Source organism: Meles meles, chromosome 5 (genome assembly GCF_922984935.1).
Source record: "Meles meles chromosome 5, mMelMel3.1 paternal haplotype, whole genome shotgun sequence".
NCBI classification, from domain to species: domain Eukaryota; kingdom Metazoa; phylum Chordata; class Mammalia; order Carnivora; family Mustelidae; genus Meles; species Meles meles.
Window position 1 is genome coordinate 114,024,555 of NC_060070.1, and position 21,794 is coordinate 114,046,348.

The 21,794-nt window shown below is 37.6% G+C and overlaps 1 protein-coding gene across 1 annotated transcript in view; it reads left to right on the plus strand.

Moving 5' to 3' along the window:
- The window catches only part of COL19A1 (collagen type XIX alpha 1 chain), a 314,993-nt gene that overhangs the window by 128,025 nt on the left and 165,174 nt on the right, over positions 1 to 21,794 (plus strand). The window contains exons 11-13 of the mRNA XM_046006085.1: positions 7,197 to 7,250; positions 16,837 to 16,890; positions 18,485 to 18,520. Coding sequence (XP_045862041.1) covers positions 7,197 to 7,250; positions 16,837 to 16,890; positions 18,485 to 18,520 — 144 coding nt within the window. The remainder of the gene's footprint in view (positions 1 to 7,196; positions 7,251 to 16,836; positions 16,891 to 18,484; positions 18,521 to 21,794) is intronic.

The window sequence follows — 21,794 nt, forward strand, 5'->3', positions numbered from 1 at the left end:
GAGGACCCCTTTCAATATTTCCTGTAGAGCTGGTTTGGCGTTTGCAAATTCTTTCAGTTTTTGTTTGTCCTGGAAGCTTTTGATCTCTCCTTCTATTTTCAATGATAGCCTAGCTGGATAGAGTATTTTTGGCTGCATGTTTTTCTCGTTTAGTGTTCTGAATATATCATGCCAGCTCTTTCTGGCCTGCCAGGTCTCTGTGGATAAGTCTGCTGCCAATCTAATATTTTTACCATTGTATGTTACAGACTTCTTTTCCTGGCCTGCTTTCAGGATTTTCTCTTTGTCACTAAGACTTGTAAATTTTACCATTAGGTGATGGGGTGTGGACCTATTCTTGTTGACTTTGAGGGGGGTTCTCTGCATCTCCTGGATTTTGATGCTTGTTCCCTTTGCCATATTAGGGAAATTCTCTCCAATAGACCTTCTGCTCCCCTCTCTCTTTCTTCTTCTTCTGGAATCCCAATTATTCTAATGTTGTTTCGTCTTATGGTGTCACTTATCTCTCGAATTCTCCCCTCGTGGTCCAGTAGCTGTTTGTCCCTCTTTTGCTCGGCTTCTTTATTCTCTGTCATTTGGTCTTCTATATCACTAATTCTTTCTTCGGCCTCATTTATCCTAGCAGTGAGAGCCTCCACTTTTTATTGCACCTCAGTAATAGCTTTTTTGATTTCAACTTGGTTAGATTTTAGTTCTTTAATTTCTCCAGAAAGGGGTTTTATATCTCCAGAGAGGGTTTCTCTTATATTGTCCATGCCTTTTTCGAGCCCAGCTAGAACCTTCAGAATTGTCATTCTGAACTCTTGATCTGACATATTACCAATGTCTGTGTTGACTAGGTCCCCAGCCTTTGGTACTGCCTCTTGTTCTTTTGTTTGTGGTGATTTTTTTCGCCTTGTCATTTTGTCCAGATAAGAGGATATGAAGGATCAAATAAAATACTAAAAGGGTGGCAAAGACCCCAGAAAAATGTGCTGTAACCAAATCAGAAGAGACCCCAAATTGTGGGGGGGAGAGAGGGAATAAAAAGAGGTTCAGAAAAAAAAAAGAAAAAAATTTAAAAAATAAAACAAATAAAGAAAAAATATAAAAAAGAAAGAAAAAATATATATATTTAGATAAACTAGTCAAAAAACGTTAAAAAATAAAAGGGTAAAAGTTTTAAAAAATTTAGCAGAAGAAGAAAAAAGAAAGAAAAAAAAATTGAATTAACCGCAAGACTAAAGAATCATGGGGAGAAAGCCATGAGTTCCGTGCTTTGCTTTCTCCTCCTCTGGAATTCCGTTGCTATCTTAGGAATTGAACCTGCTTTCCTTGATAGATGAACTTCGTCCTGGCTTGATATTTTGTTGATCTTCTGGGGGAGGGGCCTGTTGTAGTGACTCTCAAGTGTCTTTGCCTGAGGCAGAATTGCACCGCCCTTACCAGGGGCCAGACTAAGTAATCCGCTCGCGTTCGCTTTTGGGAGCTTCTGTTCCCTGAACGCTTTCCGTAGAGTTCCGGAGGACGGGAATGAAAATGGTGACCTCCCAGTCTCCGGCCCGGAGGAGCCGAGAGCCTGGAGCCCCACTCCTCAGTGCGCCCCCAGAGGACAGCACCCAATCACTCCCGTATCCCCAGCCTCTAGCTGTGCTCCAAGCTCACCCAGCCCGCGACCAGTTCAAGGTAACCCCGAGCTGAGAGTTCAGTCCTCGGCTCTGTCTCTGTAGCCGGCTTCTCTGTTATAATACCTGCAAGCTCTGGGACACTCCGACACCCCTGATCCTTCTGTGACCCTGCAGGACCTGGGGCCACGCTGACCCCGCGTGCGCTTCACCCCACTTTAGCCTCTGGAGCAATGTCCCTTAGTGGAACATACTTTTAAAAGTCCTGATTTTGTGCTCCATTGCTCCGCCGCTTGCCAGGAGCCGGCGCCTCCCCCGCGGTCTATCTTCCCGTCGTTTTAGATTCACTTCTCCGCCAGTCCTACCTTTCAGAAAGTGGTTGATTTTCTGTTTCTAGAATTGCTGTTCTTCTTCTCTTTGATCTCCCATTGGATTTGTAGGTGTTTGCAATGTTTAGATAAGCTATTGAGCTGATCTCCTGCTACCTGATGTAGTCTCAGCCTGCTACTTCTCCACCATCTTGACTCCTCCCCCGCTCTCCTTCTATTTTCAATGATAGCCTAGCTGGATATAGTATTCTTGACTGGATATTTTTCTCATTTAGTGCTCTGAATATATCGTTCCAGTTCTTTCTGCCTTGACCGGTCTCTGTGGATAAGTCTGTTGCCAATCTAATATTTCTACCATTGTATGGTACAGACTTTTTGTCCAGAGCTGCTTTTAGGTTCAGTCTCTTTGTCACTAAGACTTGTAAGTTTTACTATTAGACGATGGGGTGTGGACATATTTTTATTGATTTTTGAGGGGTTTCTCCGTGCCTCCTGGATTTGGGTGCTTGTTCCCTTGGCCATATTGAGGAAATTCTCTAGTATAATTTGCTCCAATATACATTCTGCCCCCCTCTCTCTTTCTTCTTCTTCTGGAATTCCAATTATTCTAATATTGTTTCATTTTATGATATCCCTTATCTCTCGAATTCTCCCCTCATGGTCCAGTAGTTGTTTGTCTATCTTTTGCTCAGTTTCTTTATTCTCTGTCATTTGGCTTTCTGTCGCACTAATTCTTTCTTCTGCCTCATTTATCCTAGCAGTTAGAGTCTCCATTTTTGACTGCACATCATTAATAGCTTTTTTGATTTCAACTTGGTTAGATTTTAGTTCTTTTATTTCTCCAGAAAGGGATTTATTTCTCCATAAAGGGTTTCTTTAACATTTTCCATGCCATTTTCAAGCCCAGCTAACACCTTGAGAATCGTCATTCTGAACTCTAGATCTGACATATTACCAGTGTCTATATTGATTAGGTCCCTAGCCGCCAGTAGTGCCTCTTGTTCTTTCTTTTTTGTGGTGAATTTTTCCACCTTGTCATTTTGTCCAGATAAGAATAGATGAACAAGGGAATAAAATACTGAAAGGGTAGCAAAGACCCCAGAAAAAATGTACGCTAACCAAATCAGAAGAGACCCCAAATCAGGGGGAGAAGAAAGGGGGTAAAAAGAAATTTAAAAATATATATGTATATATATTTTTTGACTGGTGAATAGAATAGAGCCACACACTTGATTTGGGGTATATTTTGGACTCTTAGAAGAAACTACCTCCCAAAATTTTAAAGAAAGAAAATCTTATATATATACAAAAATAAGGGTAAACAAGATGAAGGGATGGAATATGACTATAAAGATGAAATTTTTTTTTAAAATTCTAAAAAAGTAATTGATAAGATAAATTGGTTGGGAAAAGGAACTAAAAAAAAATGAGGAGAGAATGTGCTCAGGCTGGAGACTACATCTATGTTAGATTTAGGGTATATTTTGATCTATTAGCAGAAATTGTATCCAAAAATTTTTTAGAAGGAAAAAAAAAACCCCCATATGTGTATAAAAAAGCCTAAATACAATGAAGGATAAAAATATGACTATAATAGGGGCGCCTGGGTGGCTCAGTGGGTTAAGCCGCTGCCTTCGGCTCAGGTCATGATCTCGGGGTCCTGGGATCGAATCCCGCATCAGGCTCTCTGCTCAGCGGGGAGCCTGCTTCCCTCTCTCTCTCTCTCTGCCTGCCTCTCTATCTACTTGTGATTTCTCTCTGTCAAATAAATACATAAAATCTTTTAAAAAATGACTATAATAATGAAGGTTTAAAAAGATTTTTTAAAGAAAGGTATTGTTAAGATAAACTAGTTGCAGAACATTAAAAGAGGGAAAGTTAAAAAAATAGAATAAGAAAAAAATAAACTTAAAAAAAAATTTAATTTAACTTCGCAAGACTAAAGATCATGGGGGAGAAAGCCATGAATTCCATGCATTGTTTTCCCATAGCTCCGGAGTTCCACTGTTCTCCTTGATCGGCGAGCTTGGTATTGGCTGAATGTTCTTGCTGATCTTCTGCAAGAGGGGCCTGTTGCAGTGATTCTCAAATGTCTTTGCCTGAGGTGGAATTGCACCGCCCTTGCCAGGGGCCAGGCTAAGAAATCTGCTCGGGTTCACTCTTGGGAGCTTTTTTTCCCTGAACGCTTTCCGTAGAGTTCTGAAGGACCGAAATGAAAATAATGGCCTCCCAATCTCTGGTCCAGAGGAGCCAAGAGCTTGGGGCCTCACTCCTCAGTGCACCCTCAGAGAAAATCGGTCAGTCACTACCGTCTCACTGGTCTCTGGCTGCACCCAGAGCTTACCCGGCCTGTGACTGAGTGTTTCTATCTCTGGCGCACAGTCCCGTTTGGACTCTCCAAACCCACCAGATTCCTGTCACACTGCTCCTCCAGAGGAGGAATGTGAGTCTCCTCTGATTTGCCACTTCATCAGTGGCCCAACTGTGACTCAGATCATGGTTTAAGGTAACCTCAAGCTGAAAGCCCACTGCTCAGCTCTGTCTCTGTAGTCAGCTTCCCTGCTCTAATACCTTGGAGCTCTGCCACACTCAGACATCCCCGATCTTTCTGTGACCCCACGGGACCTGAGACCACACTGTCCCCATGAGGGCTCCACCTCTGCTTAGCCTCTGGTCCCTCAGTGGAGCAGACTTCTAGAAGTTCTGATTTTGTGCTCCAGTGCTCCACAGCTTGCTGGGAGCCAACCCCTCCCTCCGCAGTCTATCTTCTCAAGGCTTTGGATTCACTTCTTCACATGTCCTACCTTTCAGAAAGTGGTCAACTTTCTTTTCCTAGAATTGCTGCTCTTCTCTTCTATCTCCTGTTGAGTTTGTAGGTGTTCGGAATGGTTTGATAACTCTCTAGCTGAACTTCTGGGATCTGAGATCATCTCAGTCTGCTACTCCTCCATCTTACCTCCACTGGCACATATCTCTTTACTATAGATTTCCTTTTTTTTTTCCTCCTGGGAATACCATTGATTTTGAATAAAGATTATATTCATTTTTAGTTACATTGTGAAAGTTAATGATGACATATCCATGGAATTAGATTTGTCTCCTTGTGCCAAAAATTTCAATTTGTTCTTTTAACATGTGCCGAACACGTATGTGTCACCACGTAGACACCATGTTGTGTCTTACCCCCTTATTAGATAGATATTTTCTTCTGTGTATTTCTGAGCTTCTTAATTCTTCTTTGCTTTCTGTCCTATATTACATCCTCTGGAATAGCACTCTTCAGTGGAATTGTCTGGAATGATAGAAGTGTTCTGATCTGCATAGTCCAATAGTGTAGGCACCATTGAGCACTTGAAATGTGGCTAGGGCAACTGAAGAACTTGGTTTAGATTTTATTTAATCCTAATTAATTTAAATGTAAATAGCCACATGTGGCTGGTGGCTACCACATTGACCAGCATGGTTCTAGAGTATTTCCTTGCCCTTCCATTTTCAGTTTAAATTTTTCAGCTTTATTCTAACTTGAACCTATTTTACTAAATGTGTTTGTATACACTCTTGTTTATCCTACATATTATATATATTTCTTATATTCGAGTAATCAAGTCATTTTTTAAAAATTTGTTTTAAGGATTTTATTTATTTATTTATTTATTTGAGAGAGAATGAGTGAGAGAGAGCATGAGAGAGGAGAAAGTCAGAGGGAGAAGCAGACTCCCCAAGGAGCTGGGAGCCCAATGTGGGACTCGATCCTGGAAGTCCAGGATCATGACCTGAGCTGATGGCAGTCACTCAAACAACTGAGTCACCCAGGCGCCTAATCAAGTTATTTTTACTTTATATTCTGTGTCCTCAAGAGAGTAATAATACATAGTCTTAGATGATATAATAATAATACCTCATCTTAGATGATTTCAGTATTGTAATAATACATAATCTTAGATGAAAACATAGTCCTAAATGTAGTAATACATAGTCTTTGACTATAATGTATTTTCTCATAAAGTCAGATGCTTGCTTTTCTTTAGGTTTTTTTTTCTTGCTTATAAAAATAATAGTGTTCATTGTAAGAAAAAACTGAAGGAAGAGGGACAAAAGAATAAAGAAGAGGATAAAAAATCATCCTAGTGACACAAAGCAGAGATTACTACAAATATTATTACCACATACACACATATACACACACACTCTGTTATATGATGGACCTGGCAACTTGGATGGGTTCTTTATATACCTAATATATTCTTTTATTTTATTTTACTGATTATACAGATAACATATATTTATTGCTTTAAAAAATTGAAAAGGAAGAACATAGTGAAGGAAAAAAAAATCAGCCATGATCACAGAATCCATAGATTAACCACTTCTATTGTTCTGGTTTTTCTTCTTCCAGTATTTTTTTCTAAGACCCATAGTAGGTGGATACATAAGTTGGTAGGCAAGTAGGGAGGGAGGTAGATGCATAGATAAATAGGTATTTAGTTGTTTTTGAATTATGCTACACATGTGCAGCATTTGCCTATAAAAGTATACATATTTCAGATGATAATCGAACAAAAATATATGTCACTGTGGGTACATATCATAAAAAATTGGTATAAGTGGTCATTTTGAACATTTGTAACTTTAAAGTTAAAAAGTAGGTATTTGTTAACATTTATTTGTTGAATTTGTCAATCCCTTAATTGTATCTTACTTTTTACATCATAGGGATTTTCCTGTAGTATAAAGTAAAATTTATAAACATGATTTTAATGGCTACATTATATTCCAGTATATCTATATACCATAATTTATTTAATCAGTTCCCTATTATTGTACATTTAGGATGTTTCTCTTTTCTACTGCTGTAAATAGCATTGTACTCTAGAATTTAGTGACTAAAACTTTTCATCTTTATTTCCCTAGGTTACATTCTTAGAAGCAGAATTACTGGGCCAAATTAAATGAACAGATTTAAGACTCTTGATATATATTGCCAAATTGCCCTCCAGAAAGTTCCTTGTTGCGTATAGAAGAAAATAAATAATCCCTATTCTATTTCTACCCTTTAATCATTTTTATACAGCTTTTCTTTGAACCTTTAAACTTCCCTTTGGTTTTAGGACTCAGAATTGTTTTTTAATAAATGTTTCTTTCAAGGGATTAGCAAAGTAATCACATTGTTATAAATGCCCAACAATGTAACATTCTTATTTTTTTCTTAGTAAAGGTTCTCAGGCTATAACATTTTTTCATTGTATAAATTGTTTCTTTCTAGGGTGAACAAGGAGAAAAAGGAGATCCAGGTCTGGCTGGCATCAATGGACAAAATGTAAGCCTAACTTTTTTTTTTTTCTAATATTCTGTTTACATTTTGCCACAGAAATATATTGACTGTCTAAGGGTAGTAACACTTTACTATACATAGAAGAACTAGCCACAATCAAGACAGAATCAAGAATCAAGGCAGTTTTTTGCATGGCTCTGTGTTTTTAGTGTCATTATGGGTCGTTCCTTGGGTTTACATATTTTATATCCTGTCATCCTTAACAGTGCTTTCTTTTTTGTTGTTTCTGGATTGCATTTTTTCTGGTTTTCTCCTATCTTTATTCTTCTTACATACATTCTCCTGTGGTCCGTGTTCTTACCCAGGGTCGCTCTTCATCTTATACCAAAGTTCCCTCTACTGAAGGGTCTGCATGGGTGGGATTGCAATGAGGAAAAGAAGGGGAGACGGGGAGGGGAGACTTGTAGTTCTGTCTCCCTCCCCTTCCACTTCCCCAGATCATCAGCCTCAGGGATACTATTGCCCGTAACATCCTGATGTCCTAGCATCTCCTCTTCTTTCCCTTAGGATGACGGTCCCCACCCCCCAGGCCCCCATTCCCTGAGCTTCACTTTGATTCTTATGATAAAACTTGAAAATTATCCCAAATCTGGGTTTTTCTCTGAAATATAGACTAGTCTTCTGTTCATCAAAATCACCATTTACTATAGCTACATTAACTTTGCTAGGGAAAATGACCACCATGAGAATTATTTTTTCCCCACAGTTTTCTTTTTCACTTGCATAAAAATGTTTTAGAAAAGTTCTAAAAGGCTACACTACACCACTTGCTTTATGGGTTAAAAAAAAGGAAACTAGATCTGCTCCCCTAATGCATTAAAGACATTGTGAAATCCACCTTGTATGATGCAGTAGATCATCATGGTGAGAAGGGAAGCTAGTCACTATGGTCCCTGGGGCTTGTGGACAGACAGGAATACCTGAGTGTGGGGAGGGGGTTTACCCTGGTAATTAACCCTATAGTCAACACTGCTTGAGGTTCCGACCCCCCACAACTTTACTCTCTTGTTACTTCCTGAGAAGCCCCATTTATTTAATAAGACTCTCATTCTTATTCCTTTTCCTTTTGAAGTGATTTTTCTGTATGAGAGGATGGGAACGGGTGCCTAGGCTTATAGCTGGAGGAAATCTCTGCATCTTCTCTAGCTCTTTACAATGCCTTAACACATTAGATGTCACAACTGTTGGTCCATACACTTGAACTGGGCATCTGATTCACCTCCCTTCCCCACCAGTGGAGGTACCCGTTATCATAGTAAGAGTTCTGGAGTGGAAAACCAGAGCCCACTGTGTCACTAGCTGAGAACATCACTTCTATGTCTGTGAAGAATGGGCTTAGAGTAGAGTCTAAGGTCCCCATCATTATGATGCCCTATAATTTTATACAAAGAGATTATTAAGATTATGAACTTGAAAAGCATCCATTCAGGTTTTTGGAATTCCTGCTGCATGTAAGGATTTGAAGAAATAACAAAACAGAATACATCTGGAGCCAGAGTAAGGAAGGTGCTGTGTACAAGGATGTTTGCCTTCCTTCCTCTGAGGAAGGGGAGACATCCTCCAAGCAGTGTTTAAATGAAGATTAGTTTGACCATCTGTTACACAAAATGGATAAAATTTGGGCCTTTGCCTATGTTTTTTTTCCCCTATCATACCCTTCACAAGAGCAAAGACCATTTCTTGGAATCCCTAGTACTTAGTGAATATTTTCAAAGTTCCCAATAATTATTTGCCAAGTTTTAATTTTTAAAAACTGAGGAAGTATAATAATAGTTTAAATTATAAGTAATCGAGCCTGAAGGAGGATAACAGGGATGGAAGGGAGTACATAGATAGTGATATTACAGTGGTAAAATATATGCAGTTTGGCACTAGATAACATTGAAAACTCAAAAATAGCTCAAGAATTTGACCATTCATTATGGGAAGGATGCTAATTGTGAAAAATATAGGGGTGTTGAAAGAAATTAATGATAGTGTTACAAAAGATAACCAAACTGCATTTATGTGGGCTCCCTGAGATAGAGGAACAAAACGGAGATCTTTAGAAGTTCATTAAGATAACACTGGTGGGGTACTTGGGTGGCTCAGTGGGTTAAGCATCTGCCTTCAGCTGAGGTCATGATCCCCAGGTTCTGGGATCAAGCCCGGCTTCACCATCAGCTACCTGCTCAGCAAGGGCATCTCCTTCTTCCTTCTCTCTGTTCCTCTTCCCTGGTCGTGCTCTCTTTTGCTTTCTCTCTGTCTCTCTCTCTCATAAATAAATAAATAAATAAATAATCTTTTAAAAAATCTTTTTAAAAAAGATAACATTGTAGTTGAAATAGAGAGGGATTTATCCAAACACTTGAATAAAACTGGAGATTGGAAGGGTTGGACTCTGAAGTCTATCTACATTAATTTGGAGATTTGGAAATTATTCTTATGGCTCTGCAAGTAAGGTAGTTTGGCTTTTTAGAAGTAATCAATTGATAAATACATATATTTGAGTGCCTACTACATGCCCAGATGTTCCAGCAGCCATTGTAAGCGTTCCAAACCTGAATAAGACCAACCTGTTGAGAGAGCACATAGTGTAGTGGGCAGTGTGACCTTTCCTCTTGGAAAGGAACTTGGAAGAGTTCTTTGCATGCCCCCAAACACAGGGCTGTCATTTCATTATTACCATCATTGTTTAATATAGTTCATTAGGTATATCATAAAGCAGGACAAAGCACATTAACTTTTCTCACTTTGTTAATTAATATGTAGATGATATTATTTTCCTTTCCTCAATTTTGCCAAAGATATTCAGGAGTCATGACTAAGGAGAAATAAGAAAAAGTAATGAAAATTCTCCTTTTCTCCTCTCTACTATCATGCGGAATAAAGAGTCAAATGCTCTATTACATCATTAGTGGTGGAACTGTTAATAATGTGTTATCGTTCATGAACTATTTCCACAAGGAATTTGAAATGTGATCCTTGCTCTACCTTTATGGGCTAGCTAGAGCAGGGGTGGTAGAATCTGTTTTCAGAGCAAGAAATAAAGACTTGGGACATTAGGCGACTTTTTTTTTTTCCATTTTATTTATTTTTTCAGCGTAACAGTATTCATTGTTTTTGCACAACACCCAGTGCTCCATGCAAAACGTGCCCTCCCTATTACCCACCACCTGTTCCCCCAACCTCCCACCCCTGACCCTTCAAAACCCTCAGGTTGTTTTTCAGAGTCCATAGTCTCTTATGGTTCGCCTCCCCTCCCCAATGTCCATAGCCCCCTCCCCCCTCCCAATCCCACCTCCCCCCAGCAACCCCCAGTTTGTTTTGTGAGATTAAGAGTCATTTATGGTTTGTCTCCCTCCCAGTCCCATCTTGTTTCATTTATTCTTCTCCTATCCCCCTAACCCACCATGTTGCATCTCCATGTCCTCATATCAGGGAGATCATATGATAGTTGTCTTTCTCCGATTGACTTATTTCACTAAGCCTGATACACTCTAGTTCCATCCACGTCGACGACTTTTTTTTTTTTAAGAAAATGGTAAAATCAGCTTTTAACCCTCCATGTTTGACTATAAAGTCTCTTATTTTTCCACTAAATCATGCCACAGTTGTCATTGCCTATTTTTCAGTACTAAAATAAACTGACGATGCAAATTAAAATCATTCAGCATTTATGACAGTTCACTCTGCCTTTCAGTAAGCACAGGTACACATTCTTAGGGAATGAAGGGCATTATAATAGTGATTTCAATTTGAATTAAAATCAAGCCATGATGGAGAGTCTAACTTCAGAAACATTCTGTTAGAATGCAGAGTGAATAAACTCAGTGGGCCAGCTCACTCTAGCTACTTTTCAAGGCAAAAAAAATTGGAAGAATTTAATATTCCTACTAAATGAATCCAAAAGCCCCTTTTAATGGTCTTTATTCTTGTATATTACAAATATCTTGATGTAAATGTATCTTTTAATAATTTCTTCTGTGCCAGCTTTTTCACAAAATGGACAAACTCACTTTGGAAAAATGTAAACCCGATTTACAGGGAAATATTCAGCAGTTCAGTCTTTCTCAGTGGGATACTATTTGCATTTTGGATAAGACAATTCTTTGTTATATGGGACTGTCTTGCAAAAGCAGAATGTTTAACACCCCAAAGACTCACCAACTAATGTAGCAGTTTTTAATCATTAGGACAAAAAAAAATTGCTCTGATGTCTTTCTAAATGCATCCTTGGTAGTGTATGTGTATGTAAACTTTGGATCGATCTTCAAGGTATTAGAGTATTGGACTAAAGTTCCTGAACTAAATACATGTTCCTATTTCCCTTATAGTGTAGATAATGCATACAAAACATGTTAAAATCATCAAAAATTCGAATTGCTAGAATTTACCCTTCAAAATACAAGACCTCAATTTTACACACATTTGAGTTTATAATTAAATGATTTTGATTGTTACCTACTGTGAGATTTCTCAACAAATGCATCTTATAACAGACTTGAGAGGGAATCTTATAAAGTTGTTAATGTAACCTTTAAAAGTCAGACTTCCTGGGCTCAGATCCCAACTCTGCCACTGCCTAACTGGCATACCACTCAGAACATTACTTACTCCCTCTGTGCCTCACCTTTTTCATTTGCACAATGGGATGATAATGTTAATAACACTTCAGGGCTTTTTTGTCTGTGTTTGAGGATAAACAGGGTCATGCATAAAGCATTTAGAACAGTGTCTTGACACAGTAAGAGCTGTGTAAACATTTACTGTTATTTGAAACTGGGTTAAATAAAACACATTTATCTCTAATAAAAATATCATTTCATTAGTTTTTGGTCAGGTTATATAATCTTAGGAAAGTGGATTCAATCATTGAGTTTAGACTCTTCCTGTGCATGTTTATTATTGTCTTTCATACATCCCTTATCAGAATTACAGCATCTGATGTTTCTAAAATAATCTTGTTAATCTCCTTATACCAATGTAATCTGTATTATTAAATGTAAAAATATTGAAATAACAAAGCTGAGCTATCAGCTGGCAACAGCTGGTGCCATCAGTAGGGAACAAGGTACAGTCAATGGGAAGAGGAGGCGAAGAATTAATTGATGGGTTAAAATTTTTTATAGCAAAGATTGTTTTGTTTAACAAATATTGTATCTTCTGATTTTTAAAGATGCTACCTACCACGAATAGTAGATATTCCAGGAAAATTAATTTCATAGTCTGCCTGCTTTTATAATTCTAGATATAATACTGTCCTTCAGCTTTCATCTTGCCTTTAGATAAGAGTTCCTATCTCCACATAATGTGCAGAGTCAACTACTGTGCTTTTGAGAGTCTTTATAAACATGAATTTTATTGAGAACCTTGATAATAGATTCCCATCTTATTCAATACTGAATTCATAGTCTGTTCCATTTGATTCTTTATGCTTTAGGGCGAGTGCTGCATCTTTTTCTCCCCAGTACTCAATAACCATTGATAGCAGCACCAGTGTGACAGGAGGAGAAAAATTGCACTTGAGAAAAGCATTACTGATCTGTTTCTTAGAGCTTATTATGATGCCATGGCCTTAAAAACATTGTACTTTGTCAGAGGACATGAGTTACATGGGCCCACTGCAGTGGCCATAAAAGTAGAAGCTTGATAAATGTAGTACTTCTCAATTGCATTTTATCCTATGTGACTTAAAGCACAGTGGTTCCATATCCATCAAGCTGAGTACAAACCTGAACAGAATGAACTATTAATTATCCCTTAAAGTTGGACGACTTGAGAAGTAAAAGCAACATTTATTAAGTACCTACAGGTACTAAGTGTTTTTATAATCTATGATTCTCAGAATAAGCTTTCAAGATAACTATTATTTATACCTATTTTATAGGGAAGCTTGAACAACTTAGGATTTTGCGTAAAATGCTGCTCTTTTCCTGGCTCTCCTGAACTCTGCATCTCTGAATCTTGGGTACCTCCAGTAGATATAGGCCTCTCTGGGAACTGTTCCCTCCACACTTGCTATATATTTCCATAATAGTATTCAATATTCACATCAGCTTGTCTTTGGTTGCATTATTCCCCATCTGCTTCCTGACCATGGTTGATTGAATCAGGGATGGTTAGCTGATTCATTTGCCAGTAAGTTCTTCCCAAAAATTGCAGTTAGGATTAGTCTGTCAGGCAGGAATATTGAAAAAAATTAGTGTATTATTTTATGCCTAGAAATATTATTTTTATAACATGTAATGTGTGATGATTATGAATCATAGTAATAACTGGGACACCACTGTACCCAGAACTCAGTGTAACCTCATGCCCCACCCCAAAGTTAACATTTTCCTGAATGTTGTGTTTAATGTTGCCTTTTAAAACACTAACCTTTTCATGAGCATATGTTCATAGAATACAGTGTTTAGTCCTTTTTAAAAATTATTTTTATTAACATTTAATAGTCTTTTTTTTTAAGAGACAGAGAGAGAGAGAGAGAGAGAGAGTAAGCACAAGCAGGGGGAGTGGCAGGCAGAAGGAGAGGGAGAAGCAAACTTCCTGCAGAGCAGAGGGCCCACACAGGGCTTGATCCCAGGACCCTGGAATCATGACCTGAGCTGAAGGCAGTCGCTTAACCACTGAGCCACCCAGGTGCCCAGAACATAGAGTTTAGTCTTATATATTTGTAGATATTCAACAATATTTGTTGACTAAATGGGTACTTGGTATCTTTCTCAGACATTTCTTCTTCATGTGTCTTTCTCTGGATAGTATTATATCAGGAAGCACAAAGAAAACGTCTTTTTTAATAAACTTCTCAGTCCAGTAAATGGTTCAACATCCTATCACTTACTTAAGCCTTGGCACCGTCTTTTCTTTGCCCCCTTTTCCAACATATCTACATGTCCTGCTTCCCAGTATGTGCAATCTCTAACCACTGCTCTCCATCTCCGGTTTCACCCCCACACCCCAACCATCCTGTGCTCTTGCTTGGAACACTGTGACAGTCTCTTTTCTGCTTCCACTCTTGCTGCCTACAATCTATTTTCACACTGTGGCCAAACTCATGTTTTTTGAAACGAGGTCACATCATGGCCTTTCTCTGCTTGGAACATTTAAGTAGTTTCCCCATTCCACTTACAACAAAAACCAGCCTCCTTACCATGGCCTCTAGTTCTCTATGTGCATTGACCTCTGCCTAAACTTGATTTGATCTCCTGTTCCTTGTCTGCATGCTCATGACATTCTGGTCACCCTAGGAGCTTTGGTGCTTGCTGTGCCTTCTAACCTCAATATTTTTCCCTTGGATCATTGCATGGCTAGATCCTTTGAAACAACAAATGTCCCCTCCACACAGAAGCAGTTTCTGATCACCCCAACTGAAATAGCAGCTCTCTCCCTCTCATTCTTATCACATTCAGCCTGTGGTCCTGTTTATCAGAAGGACAACCCTCCTCTCATAATATGAGTTCCCTGAGGGCAGGAATCTTGACCCTGTTAGGGAAAAACTATTCTCACATTTATTTAAAATTTTACAATAATTAACATTATATTAAAATTTTGTTCACACTAATTCGAAAAGGGGTATTGTAGAAAGGGAGAGAAATTGAGCCCTACTCCAGATACAACAAGGAGAGGGAGGGATACAGCCAATAGAGTGATGGGCTGAGTGAATGGAAAATAGTTACTAAGAGCAGACCTCAAGGGTAGGAGGATTCTTGAGAAACTGACTTAATAGGATTCTTGCAAAAGGCAGGCCAAACACTTACATGTCAAAGGTCGGAGAGGAGGAACTTGATCTGATATCAAGAGTGTGGGATTCTTTCTAAACTGATTAAGCAAGATTCTGGCTAAAACTGGGCTAAGCAGGCCAAAGACAGGACAGGGCAGAGGCCAAGCTTGAGGCCTGATGGAGGAAAGACTCAGAAGAGTGTGACTAAAGTTTGGTCAAAGAGAGAGTTTTTGTCAACTTCTTGTTTTTGTACTTCTAAGTAGCACTATCCAATAGAAATAGAATCTATTTAATCTAATACTTGTATAGTATAATTCTAAATATGATATAGTTTCAAGACAAATCTAGATATACTTTCCAGTAGTCATATTAAAAAAGCAAAAAGAGACATGTGAAACTAATTTTAATAATATATTAAACATGTCCAAATATTATCATTTTAATATATAATCAATATAAAAACTATTAACGAGCTATTTTACATTTTTTGTACCAGATATGGAAAATCTAATATGTTTTACACTCACAATACATCTCAATTCAGACTAGTCTCATTTTGCTTAGTTGGGAAGGAAAGGCTATTTCAAATAATAAGAGAATGTCACATATCAAATGTGATTTACTTTTTCACTCATCCTTTTTCTATAAATACTCTGAGGTAACAGTGAAAGACCCATAACTATGAGTTTCACCCTGAAAAGTATTTCTATAATTGTGAAGTGTTTTTTGCCAATCACATGCTGTTTTCATCCGTTAAATCTTTTTCCTTAAGGTGTAAGACTACGGTTTTCACATAACCTCTACAAGATTATTTTAAGTATCCTGTTTTCCTTCATTTCTTGAAATTCATCATGGGCTTCTATATTAAGTAGTTAAAGCTGCTGGCATTTAACATTGTTTATTGACTACAAAATGTCAGTGCCGCGAGAGATGGATCCCTCAGACAGGAAAAGTAAGACGTCTGGACATAGACTGTGCATTGTGTGGCTTCAGAATTATTTCTTTTTTCCATGATTGTTCTTCCCTCATCCAATGTGTTAAATCAAGGATAAAGGAAGATTTTTTTTTCTCTTTGGCACACAGTCAGGATGTGTCTGTCTAACTTTCTTTCTGTTTACACTGTGAAAACCTTCAACTGTAGATCGCCCCTGAAATCTATCACGGTGCTCCTGAGAGCTGTCATTTCTGAGTCTGGTCAACAAAATATCCACTGAAACACCCAAGAGTCCAGAAGATTCATGAACATATTTATCTGATACTCTATGTCTTATATAGTTTGATTTAATATCTTTATAAATCCAGGTTTAAAAAAATAGGAATTAGAGAACTAAAATACTTTAAAACAGGAAAGAGACTACATTGTAGCTTCAGGCTGTGAGTGACAGGGAAAGAAGATGTCCTTCATTTATTTTCCCCCCACAATTAGATTACTTGATAGATACATAAAAATGTTTTTTTATTTAATTCTTGCATTTTTTTGGCAAGCTTTATAAAGGCCAAATCAATGCTAAATCAAAGGTATTTACAACATCCACAAATTTAATCCAAAGTGGATACTTAAAAGCTCATATAGATCTAAATGATGTTCTCCCAGATGGTGAATTAATGTAATTTTAGCAGGAAGCAAAGTTGCACAAATATGCAGTATTTAGGACTCACGCTGATTTAATGTATCTGTACTCACCACAACGCAGATGTTGCTTATCATTTTAGTGCCAGTCGTCTCTCTTTCTCTCTGTACTACAAACTGAAGAATGGGAGTTGGGAGTTCAGTAAATTATGACTTATTTTGTGACTAATGACTTGTTAGAAATTCAATCTTTCTGTGAATTGTGTATAGAAATTACATTGGTTGTATTCTTCATACAGGGTTTAAAAGGTGACTTGGGTCCTCGTGGTCCACCTGGCCCAAAAGGAGAAAAGGTATCGTATTCACCCAGAGAAGTGCCAGTTTTTCTTAAGAAAACTCTGAGAATGTATGCAGTGACTTTTCTCTGATACTTTCTAACTGCCAAAAGTTAATTTTGTTAAAATTAACCAAAGGCTGTTATGTTAAAAGCATCTGAAGAAAAGCCTTTTGGTTCATTTAATTAGTTTGAAGAGACTAAATGCACAACTGCTGGTTGACATTAATTTGTGTTTATAAGATTTCACTTTCTCTGCCCCACTCAACAGCATTAGCTATTCCATTGCCAAATTAGCAACAGTGCCTTGTATCAGGGAACTTTGCCAGTAGCACTGAACTGCCACCATAATGGTGAAGCAGGTGGCCTTTGGGGGGGAAGGAGGTTAACTTTTTAACTCAGTCTTAGTCTGAACGCTTCATTTCCTGCCATCTTCTTCTCATGCCATTTTATAATGATCTATTGGCTGTGACCTTGAAAAGAGATTTAGAAGTACTAAAAGCAAGAGTCATTCAGAATAAGGTCATTGGATGATCCCGATTTGATGAGAATTATACGTGCTGGTGTTTTATACTGTATTTTGTTCTCTACTGTCAACACATTTGGGGATCTTTGTCTGGCTTCAATATTTATCTCTCTGTTAAAATCTATCTTACAAATTGGTTCTCAGTGACCGAATTAAGCTATATCGATTTTCCTTAACGAGTATTGGCTATTTTTATTCAGTTGTTCCAAAAAGTAATGATTACTCAAAACTAAGCCTTAGCTTTTGAGGTGACTATGTTAGATGAGAAAAGAAAAAGTTACAGAGTTACTCTCAACATGAGAACGTATCTCCGAGCTTCATGCCACAAAGTATAAGGTCTCCATAATGTCCACCCAAAAAGCCTTATAGGAATGATTCTTGATCTTAATGATTAAGAGTTCTTATTAAATAAATAGGAGTCCTGATACACAAAAAAGCATAGAGGTGACGTATAAGACAGAAAATTGTAAACTTTTAGATGAGCCATTTTGTAAAGATTCTTAAAAGCTTCTTAATATATCCACCTGGTAATTTGTATTCACGTAGGTCAGTGAAACAATTTTGGTATTTAAAAATACGTTAATATAGACAAAACCTCTTAAAATTGACGGCAAGTGCAACGTCAGTTTAGCAGAGCTTGATAAGAGGCAATGGGACTGCTTCTTGCAGCTGGGAGGCATGAAGTGGGGAGATCCACTTATTATTTCTGCTGATCCTCATACTAACTTTGTCAGAAAAATTATCTGCCGTTGTGACACTTCCCAGCTGCTCCATTGGCAAGTAACCATATTTGAAGAGATATTCTTTCTAATTTTGGGTTAGTAGACAAAAGAATAGAAAATTAGATTATTTTAGCTTTTCAAAACAAGTTCTGCAGAAAGCATGGGGGTGCACAAGGTGATATTTATATCATGAGAGTTTAAAGCACATGATACCTTTTTCATTGTGCAGAGATTCCTATCAAGATGAAATTCTATTTTTTCCTTCAGAATTTATCTATATATTGCTTCTGTTCATTCAGAACACTTATAAATAAAATGTGCAAGAAAAGATTATTAGTAACAGCAACTTTTTAAATCTATTTTAGGGAGATACAGGACCTCCAGGACCACCAGTCTTAACTGTAAGTATTCCCGAAATCAGAATTCAAAATTGAAATATGTTATCCTCTTCATTATTCACACTACATCGTGACTAAACCAAAATTTAAGCTATAGGATATTTTGAGAACTGAAAGTGATCTTAGAGTAGATCTAACCAAACCTCCAGATTTTAAAGATGGAGCAGCTGCCCACATCAGTGAAATACTTAACCCAAGGTCATACCAGTAGTTATGAGGAAAGTCTGGAGGCGGTGCCTGTCCTGAACAATTTTCTCTGCCCTCCATATGCTTCATAATTGTGCCCCTAGAATGTTTGATTATATATTCTTAACAAGACATTTAAAGTTAATGGAAGCAGAGACTGTTCTACTTATTCTAAAAACTGTAAAAGAACAAAATAAACTATAATTGCCCAATGGATTAAAAACAGCTACCTGTTTAAACTGATTGTTCCATTTCCCAAAACCTTTCCAAGACCATTGCTTTTTCCTATGTGACTAGCTTCTAAGATTTACAAATGATAAAAGGCTGATATTTCTGTAACAGATTTATGAGAAAAGTTTCTAATGTGCACATAATGGGATTGTTCTCAATTAAATGGTTCATCATTTATTAAGCATTTAATCATAAATATATAATGACTTTATATTTGGATATAATTTACTGCTATAGATTTTCTTCATAGGACATTAAGGGCTCTCATTTAACTTAAAGATTTGGTCTAACAATGACTCAGCCTAGTAGAAAAAAAGGAAACTTTCTTAAATAAGATCACTTGTAGCCTGAGGTCTCTTGAGTTTTATGTTGATATTACCTAATGACATAAATTAAGACTTGAAATCATCAGTTTTCAGACCAGTTCTGATCATAGAAGGTCAGGTTTAAAAAGAAATCTCCTAGCATCTGTGTTGAGCTCTTCCCAACAAGGCAGCACAGTAATCTCAACGACTGTGTGGCTTTGATAACGTTCATATTAATCTTTGTACTTGGAAATGTCATTCTGAACAATACCTTAATAATGTCTTATGCAAATAATTTTTGCAGTGCTTTCTTAAGGGACAAATATTTCTTTATAAATGAAAAAAATCTAAGGAATCAAACACATGACTTACTTAGAAATAACCAAATTCAATTTACAATGGAATTCTGTGCTTGAAGCCTTTATTTTCAAGATGGAAATGAAAACTATTTGAGAGGTGGTTTTAACTGCATATTAGTCAGCTTTTTTATACTTTGTGGAGTTTATTTTTAAAACTATTTGGCAGTGATTTAGATTTAAGCCTGCTTATTTTATTTCAGTCACATGCTTTCTTTTGTAAGTTACATGTTCACCCACTCCACTTAGTTACCTGATTTCCTAGTCCTTTCTAACTTGTGTTTGAAGGGAAAATGTAGTCTTTGTTTATCATTTCATCTGATAATGCAGTTTTGGCCCCTTACCCAGAAAACTGTATTGGAATAGATCTATTTTATGGATTTTCTTTTTTTAAGAGGTGGGGAGAGAGAATGCCTGTGCATGAGGGGAGGGGCAAAGGGAGAAGGAGAGAAGGAATCGTAAGTAGGCTCCACATCCAGAGTGGAGCCCCAAACCAGGCTTGATCTCATGACTTTGGATCAGGACCTGAGCCAAAATCAAAAGTCAGACACTTACCCAACTGAGCCACCCAGGTGTCCCTACTTTATGGATTTTTAATAACAGATATTTTCTTCCTACCAAATAATACCTTATAGATGTCCCTGTACTATTTAGCTGGCAGACACTGAGGGAGTACAAGTGAATTTGTTCATAAAAATATAACAAGGCAAAGCCACTGTGAAATGAAATGTTTTATTTCATAGTTAAATATTAGTATTATTTGGATACTACTAGTTTATGCTTATGTCATAACTTTATTAACATTATCAACTGTTTAAAAATGGGCAAAGACCTGAATAGACATTTTTCCAAAGAAGACATACAGATGGCCAACAGACACATGAAAAGATGCTTAGCATCACTCATCATCAGGGAAATACACATCAAAACCATGATGAGATACACCTCATCAGTCAAAATGGCTAAAATTAACAACATAGGAAACAATAATTGTTGGTGAGGTTGTGGAGAAAAGGGAACCCTCTTACACTGTTGGTGAGAATGCAAACTGGTGCAGCCACTCTGGAGAACAGCATGGAGGTTCCCCAAAAAGTTAAAACTACAACTTCCTGTGATCCAGCAATTGTATTACTAGGCACTCACCCAAAGGATACAAAAATATTAATTCGAAGGGATACACACACCTTGATGTCTACAACAGCATTATCAACAATAGGTCAAATAAATAAATCTTTAAAAAAAAGAGAGAATGTGGGGTGTGTGTGTGTGTGTGTGGGTATGTGTGTGTGTGGGTATGTGTGTGTGTGATGGAATATTACTCAGGCATAAAAAATGGACTCTTGGGGCGCCTGGGTGGCTCAGTGGTTTAAGCCTCTGCCTTCTGCTCGGGTCATGATCCCAGGGTCCTGGGATCGAGTCCCGCATCGGGCTCTCTGCTTGGCAGGGAGCCTGCTTCCTCCTCTCTCTCTGCCTGCCTCTCTGCCTACTTGTGATCTCTCTCTGTCAAATAAATGAATAAAATCTTTAAAAAAAAAAATGGACTCTTGCCATTTGCAATGACATGAATGGAGCTAAAGAGTATTATACTAAGTGAAATAACTTAGTCCAAGAAGGACAAATACCATATGATTTCATTCATATGTGGAATTTAAGAAACAAAACAAGTGAACATAAGGGTAAAAAGAAAAAAAAAAAGAGGTAAACCAGGAAATAGACTCTTAACTATAGAGAACAAACTGAGGGTTACTGGAGGGGAAGTGGGTAAGGAGATAGGTGAAATAGGTGATGGGCATTAGGGAATGAACTTGTGATGAGCACTGGGTATTGTATGTAAGTGATGAATTACTAAATTCTACACCTGAAACTAATATTATACTGAATGTTAAGTAACTGGAATTTAAATTAAAAATTGGGGGCATCTGTGTGGCTTAGTTAAGCATCTGACTCTTGATTTCGGCTCAGGTCATGATCTCAGGGTCATGAGATCAAGCCCTGTGTCAGGCTCCAATCTGGGTGTGGAGCCTACTTAAGATTTTCTCTCTCTCTCTACACCTCCCCGTCCCCTCCTCCTGCCCCTGAGCTCATGCTCCCACTCACTCCCAAAAAACTGAATGAGTGAAAGAATAAATAAATGAATGAAAACTTGGAAATTAAATAAATACTTCAAAATTTTTTAAAAAGACAATTGACTTAAATATG